Source organism: Nipponia nippon, unplaced genomic scaffold, assembly GCF_047370975.1.
Source record: "Nipponia nippon isolate SJK-2023a ecotype South Korea unplaced genomic scaffold, ASM4737097v1 scaffold_20, whole genome shotgun sequence".
In the NCBI taxonomy this organism is placed as follows: Eukaryota; Metazoa; Chordata; class Aves; order Pelecaniformes; family Threskiornithidae; genus Nipponia; species Nipponia nippon.
The window spans coordinates 9,257,507-9,265,230 of NW_028262337.1; the positions used below are offsets into that span (position 1 = coordinate 9,257,507).

The window sequence follows — 7,724 nt, forward strand, 5'->3', positions numbered from 1 at the left end:
CTCTGTTATTTACTCAAAGTTTCTAAACCCGAATTCTCAAAGACAACAAGCTAGTGTTCAGTTCAATCCATGTCTCTCTGAAGACATTCAGCATCCTAAAGGATCCACTGTTTCCTCCTCCTCGCCCCTTGAGCTTGCAACATTTTTATAACCTGTAAGGATCTTAGCACAGACCTCATCTTGCAGCCCTAGTGACACTGTGCAGACACTGTGAACACTAAAAATGTTGCCTGCTTCAAGACTGGGTCAGAATCCTGGACAGAACTGGGTCTTTCAAGCTTGAGAAACTGACTACTTTTCCCCAAGAGCCAGGTCGGGTTTTAGGAGTTTTCTGCACCTTCCTGTCTGCTTGCTTCCATCAGGGACCCAAAAAACTGAAAGATATGCCAATTAAGTTCTTCTTCTGTAATTTAAAAGGGACAAGCACACTATTATACTAGAACATGTAATGTGCACTTACCAGACCATTGCAGTTGCTTAAGGCCACTTTAGTTGTACTGTGTTGGTCTTGTAAATATCCCGTGTAATGACAGTGGTCTAAAAAATCGTGCTTCCATTGCGGTCCATCTTTCCCCCAGTATTCTACTGTAAAATGTCTGGACACCAAATCTGTGTTGAGAGTCAGGTTTAAATGAAAGTGCTTGCCATAGGCAGAAAGTTTAAAAAATAATCTAGATGCTGCCAGTTCTTGGTCATAAGGGTCTGTGCTCCTCCTCCTTCTTGAGGGTTTAGCATTTTTCACAGTAAAGCTGAGGAAGGCTCCATTTTGATCAACCCTTATTGGGATTGTTAGTTGGTAGTGTTCAAGGTAAGACAGGAATTCCTCTTTGTAATCACAAGGTAAGACAGTCCAGGGAGTGGGCATAGAAGAGAAGAAAATACAACAGGAAGCAACAAGTAGTAGTATAAACACATAAACCATACTTGGCTAAATCTCATCACCCTCATAAGTAAGTCATTTTCAGGTAAACACAAGACATAGCATTTTACTAAATAAAATAAAACGCTCTTTTCTTTCTAAGCCAAGAAAATATGTTCAGTTTCCTAGTAATTTGATTTCACTGGAAATACAGAAGATTTTAACTACATCTTTTCCTATTTATCCCAAATATGTAAACATTTGGGGCTAAATTCTAACCTAAGACATACACATTCTTCCCAGTGATACCATTCAAAGTCAAAAGCTATCAGATCCACCTGAAAGAATAAAAACAGTAGTAATGAAAAGTATTATATTGTAAAAACATGTAAATGGCTCTTCATTTCATTAAAAAACCTACAAATGTTAATGGATCAAAGTAAGATTAGACCCTTAGTTCCTAGTCTAAAAGCATGTTAATGTTGTTACAGCAAGTCTCTAAACTATTATCAAGTACAACGTTTTACTAGATTTAATTTGCAAGGCTTTCCTACACTTAAAAGTAGACAGAAAGAGATTAAAACAAAAAATTTAATCATATTTGCTGTATTTAAACTTCCATGACAATAAATCATGATAAAACTAAGAGCAGAGCCCATATGATCTCATGAATTATATAAACATGGTTTAGAAAATATTACCCAAATGCAATATAAAAATAGATGCTCCTTGTCAGCTACAGAGGTTGGACCCCTACCTTGAGAACTATATGAAAGCCTGTTGTCACTGTGAAATTCCGATGAAACCATGACTAGGCTCAAAATCCATGTCCACGTCTTCCAAAAAATTTCCATAATTTAGAAAAACAGAAAGCTCTTTTTTTTTTTTTTCTCTCCTTGGAGAGCTACCTGTGTGCTATAGAGTTAACTCCACTCCAGAATCGCACCATAACAGGTATATTTCTTTTATACTACTTCCAAATTAACTATTGGATGTTCCACTTTTTGAAAGGTATTCTTTTCCAACAACCTGTACTTTCTTCTATATCTGCAGTCATTTTCTCAATTCAAAACAAGTATTTGTAAGATTCCTTAAGATATCAGTAAGACGTTAGACTGGATAGTTACTGAACTCGCTCCATTTGTTTTCCTGAAAAAGAAAAGAAAATAAGTCAAGGCAAAAATTTTTCTACTAAAACAGATCTATACTGCAAAACACTAAGCCATCATAGTGAACTACCCAATGTAACATTTTGAAATAATATTCAACCGTTACCACTTTTATGGTCCAAGGTCACAATCTTACAAAAACCATAAATTACCATTAACCTTGAACATCAGACCCATACAGCTTAAGATGCATGTATCAACTCTATGTTAAAGGTGTAAGGATTCATAAAATTAAGGTTTCTTGTTGCTTAAATACTGTGTTCAGACTTGTTCCAGCTATAATCAATGCTATGCACTCATTGATTTCAGCGGTGAATAACTAGACCCAATACACTGGTAGACAAAGGAAGAACCTGGGAAAGAATCCAGAGTACAGTTATCTGATCTTTCTGTAGCATGTATTTCGTTATTACTTGGGCCTGGGTTCTGCTTACGCAGGCAAAATTCTCATTCACTTAAATGGAAATGCTGCACGTTCTAATACCAAAGAACAAGTCTCAGTATCTAAAGCTAGTCATCATACACGTTCTAATTTTTCAAGTATTTGTTGTCAAAAATGTTTTGTATATATCTTAACTACAATGTGATGTAGTAGAATATATTTTTATTTTCATTTTGCAGGTCACAGGATGGAGCAAATAACGTGTTACTTGCCCTTTTTTTTTTTTTTTTTTTTGCATGTAAAACCTTATTGCAGCAATACTAAAAAGCAGCTCTAGCTGCAGCCAGATATTAAATGGAAGACCTATGCAGTCAACTAACAGTCCAGTATCATGGGATACCAAACCATGTGTTGTGTCAGCTGGTACTAATCAGTCCTCTTAGGCACTTGCAGCACACCTGTGCATAGGGCAAACTCTGCTGAGGCAGACAACAGAGAAACAGAACACCTAAGCAGGGAAGACTGTTTAAAAACCAATTTCCAAAAGCATAGAGAGTCACTTACACATGCACCAGACAAACTTGCTGTTCTAAAATTCTAGGAATGATTCACAACACTCATTCAGACAGGTAATACCCCTGCAGCCAGTGGATTATTTGTAAAGGTTAAAAAGTTGTAGCATATCATCTCAAGAAAAATCAACATCATGCAAATCCTATTTACTAACATCACAGTGAATATTAGGAAACTTCTTAGCCAATGCGAAACGCATCTAATTATTAATCTGTAAAACAGGTTAATCTGATCATTCCAATACCTACTTTTTAAATCTCTTTCAAGACAGCACACTGGATTTCATCAGGTTGGTAGAGGGAATAAAAGATACTTTGCAAGCATAGCTTGGGCTTAGTAGTATTTTTTTTCTGGGGAAGCATAAGGATTTAGTGATGCCATTCACATGCAGCAAGGCCTGAAAGCATATTAGTAAAACCTCTGGTCTGGCCTTCCATGTAAAACCTTTACTTCCTAGCTAATATTTAGTTACAGCTTTCAGACTTTTACAAGTTTTGAAGAAACATAATAAACCCCATACTCTTCAGCTACATTAGTACACTAAATAATGTGCCTTATTTGTAACCTGAGAACATCCAGTTTCGAATTCCTGTCACTGAATCTTGCTTTACCCCTGCCTGCTAATGACCTGCTTTCTTCTCCTTGCAAGGATAGTTATAATCTGATACAAGCACCTCTTGACACTTTCTGATAAGCAGCTGAACCTATTTGGTTTACCTCAGCCTGTGCAATCCAGTTTCCAGATGTCTAAATACTTCTGCAGGTTTTTTTCTGAACCCATTCTAATTCGTCAGCATCCCTTTTCATGCACAGACACCAGAACTGGACACTGCAGTCCAGTAATAGCTCATTACTGCCATATACAGAGGTAACATTGCCTCACAGCTTTCACTTAGCCAAAAAATCGTAATGGGGAGCTCACGTTCAGCCTGTTAGGCTGATAAGTTATCCTAACATTAAGATCTCCTGAAACTGCAGTACCTACGGAGATAGGTAGCTCAGAATACCAGACATAAACTACAGTGACCATTATTTAGACACTAATGGCCCACACAGCAGGCGCTGGTCAACAACGTCCAACAGTCACCCACCTCTAGTGTCTTTGCAGGAGTCTGTGGGAAATTGTTTCCCTCATTCCAAGCTTCACACAAGAAAAATCTCCTTTCACATTAAGCTTGCTGGAACTTTCAGCAGAATTTTTAACCTCCTTTCCGAAAGCAGTATAGCCAGCTTGAGCACTGATACAAGCAGACCACATGTAGCTATGTTAATGCCCCAAATTAAGGAGTAGTAATGGACGTGAAGGATAAAGCACTTGGGTGACTCCAGATATAGTACTTCCAGGATGAAGTTTGGTAGGAACCTCAAAGCATCCACTGTCTATACCCTTTTTTCTTTCCATCTTACTCAGTAGCATATATTCACCGTTCCACTTTTGATCGTTGTCAAGATGACACGTTTGGTCAACACTAAGCTTACAGTAACAAGCATTTCCTCTGCCTTGTGGCTGAACTACACGTTCACCCACCAGTAAGGGCAGACGTGGCTCCATGTCCTGAACCACTACCTAAAAATACAGCTCCTGCCTAATTACAAAAGCTCTGCCAAGCAGCAAAGAAAAAGTACAAGGTGTTTTTCAAAACCTAGGACGCCGGAGACAAAGCAGGTGCCCAGCACCGGCACTTCTGTGGAGGCCCTGATGACAAGAGCGGCAGGCCAGGAGCCCCCCTGGTGCCAGGAGCTCCCTACCCACTGCAGCTCAAGGAGGAGAAGAAAAGGCCGTAAGCACATACCGGGAGACTCTGGGGCAGAAAGTGGACTGTGGGGAGGTGACTAGCCAAACAGCTCAGACCAGTCACCTTGGGAGCCTCCACCTAAGCAAAGGTGCCTTGGGCAACTCAAGCGTCCCTTAAACTGAAGGCAGCTGAAGTCTTCGGATAGGCCAGCTGCCAAGAGACCGCTGCCCCAAGAGCATCGCCACAGGTGCCCCCTCCCCTGGGGAGGGCTGCCACGTCCCCCGCCGCTCCCGCCGCCTCCACACCAGCGGCGTCCACCACAGAACCCTCAGGCTCCGGCCCGCTCGGCGGCGGCGAGGTCAACGTGACACCGCAGCGCCGGCTGGCACAGACCAAAGGGGGGCGGTTGCGCTGCGGGGCGGGACGACCCAGGCGCCCAGCTCCGCGGCGGGCGGGAAACGGCCCCGCCGCTCCCGGGGCTGGGGGGGGCGGAACCGGCCCCCCCCTCGGCGGCTCGGCCCCCGCGCCGCCTGTGGAGGGGGGCACGGGCTCCCCCCGCCGCCTTCCCGCCCTCCCCAGGCCGGGCGGGCGGCGGGGAGCGCCGCGGTGAGGCGCGGGCAGGGGCGGCCGTTCGCGCCGGCAGTACGAGTGGTTGCTAAGGAAATGGGGAAGGGCGGGCGGGAGGGGACGGGGCGGGGGGCGGGCATCAATCACACAAATTCAATTACAGGTATCGGGACTGGCCGTGAAAAGCCTTGCGGGGCTTCAAAAGCCGGGATTAGCCCGGCCCCGGGGAGCTCCCCAGGCGAAAACGGCGAGGCGCAGACCGCGCCGGGAAGGGCTCGGTGAAAAGAAACGGGGCCCGGCGGGGAGGGGGACACGTACAAAGGGAAAGGACGGATCCCTCCAGTTAACCGGAGTTACCCAGACACCGGGGCGTGAGGAACAGAGCTGCTGCCGTGCGTCCCCCGATGTACGGCGGGGACGGGGCTGCCGCCGCATGAACGCCCCCCACCCCCCCCAACACCTGCCTGCCCCACGGCTCCCCGCCGGGGGGTCAGCCGTCACTGCATTTCGGGGGGGGGGGGGGATGCAAAAAAGCAACCCCCCCCCCCCCCCAAAAAAAGTCAACAGACTAGAAAAATAGATGGCTACACACAGAGCCCAACACGTATACACATGCATATTATATACACACGTCTGCACGCACAGAAAGTGAAAAAAAACTAGTATTGAAGCAAGCTGGAGGTCACCAGACACACATCCCTCAAAGAAAATTCAGAAGGAAAAAGGGAAAAAAAAAAAATAAAAAAAAGCAGCCCTCCTCCCTAGGGAGGCTGAAGGGAAGAGTCTGGTTGCTGTGGTGGAGTTGATCCTAAAGTTAACTTTCAGCAGCCCATTTCCAGACAGCAGCGCTGAATCTATTTGGATAAAACGCGTGTGACCCAGACACTTGGCGTTTGGCCCAAACGCGTTGCACCGGCAGCCCAAATAAAAACAAGAGTCTGACTCTCCCTCGCTCGCTCGCTCCCTCTCCCCTCTCGCTTCTCTCTCGTACAACAATGAAAGAAAATAGCGAAGACAAAATCCGCACACACATCGCCAGCGAGCGAGAGCCCACTTACCTCCTCCCACCAAACAAAGTCCCTTTGAACCTCGGGCCGCCGCGCAGACAGACACACACCGATAAACACGGCTCCGCGGGGTTAAGAGTCTGGCAAATCCCAAGCGGCTCCAAGTAAATCAAAACCACACGCTTCCATCTTCCTGATGAGCCCGGCGAGAGCCCGACATCCCCGCCAGCATCGGGCTGCGGGACGGCGGCCGCGGCGACCCTCCGAGCCCCGGCACCGAACGTGCACTTGTCCGGCCGCGGACAACGCCGGACCCGGCGCCCGGCTCCCTCCGCTTGGAGCCGCCCGGAACCGCGGTGGGCTGTCGTCGGGGTCTGGGGGCTGCTTTGGTTTTCGTCTCTTGTTTGATTCTTTTTTTTTTTTTTTTTTTTTTCCCTCCTCCCTCTACCAACGACTTAATATTAAAAGTATGAAAAGTCTAAAAAAAAATTGCACTATTCGAGACCGTACTTCATAAATCACCACTCTCTTCGGTTGAAAATCCTCGCACCCCCTTCCCCCATCCTCAAAGGTTTCTCTCTGAAATCACTCCAAATCCACCTCGCCTAATGCAATATAAACCTCCCCCCGCTCCCCGAAGCCCTGCACGCACCATTATTCGGGACACAAGAAAAGCAAAAAGTTTAATTGAATAGCGTGAAATCTTCCTTACCGTTTTCATCTTCAATTTCTGATATAAAGTAAGTTTCAAACAATAGAGATTGCACAGGACGATTCCCGTATTCCTCTCTGCTTTTTCCCTCTGTGCAAGCAACCATCAGGGTTATATTCTCCAACAGAGTAAAATTCTCTAGCCTTCCTAAAAGGGGTTTTTAGAAAACGGGCCGGCTTGGCAGGAGGAAGGATGCCATCAATTCACCCAACCTATCACCCTGCACATTTTGTCTTTCCAACAAAAAGGGGGGGGGGAAGGAAGGAAGGAAAAACAGGCTTATATTGGGGTGGGGGTGGGTGCCCTCCTCTTGAGCAGCCTCCTCTGTGCAAAATACCATGTGAATATCATCTGAGTGGGGGGGGGAGAGGGGGGAGCGAGAGACAGAGCGGGGGGAGAGAGGGGGGAGAGGGAAGGCGGGCAGAGCAGGAAGGACTCAGGAAAGTTTGGTTGAAGTAGCCCCAGACCTCCTCTCGCTGCCGGCCCCCGGCCAAGCCGAGCGCGGCGGCAGCGGGGAGCCTTGGCAGCCTCGCCCGGGGGACGGCGCGGAGCACGCTGACGTCAGCCTCCAGATGTGCCCCCGCCACGGCGCCGCCGCCGCGCATGCGCCGGGCGTCACGTGGCGGCGGGGGGGCAGGGGTACAGTCGGGGTAACGGAAAACGGCGGGGGGGGCGGGGGCGGGGAGGCCGCGCGCACCTCGCGGCGGCGGGGGGAGGGG

The 7,724-nt window shown here is 47.1% G+C and overlaps 1 protein-coding gene across 2 annotated transcripts in view; it reads right to left on the reverse strand.

Annotated features, from left to right (window-relative positions):
* The window catches only part of ADAMTS6 (ADAM metallopeptidase with thrombospondin type 1 motif 6), a 157,239-nt gene extending 149,941 nt beyond the window's left edge, over nucleotides 1-7,298 (reverse strand). For both annotated transcript variants that reach the window (XM_087759851.1, XM_087759850.1), the window contains exons 1-3: nucleotides 7,006-7,298; nucleotides 1,617-2,008; nucleotides 461-825 (exon numbers count right to left, since the gene is read on the reverse strand). In XM_087759851.1, coding sequence (XP_087615977.1) covers nucleotides 461-825; nucleotides 1,617-1,713 — 462 coding nt within the window. In that variant the 5' untranslated portion in view covers nucleotides 1,714-2,008; nucleotides 7,006-7,298. The remainder of the gene's footprint in view (nucleotides 1-460; nucleotides 826-1,616; nucleotides 2,009-7,005) is intronic.
* Nucleotides 7,299-7,724: the final 426 nt, after the last annotated feature.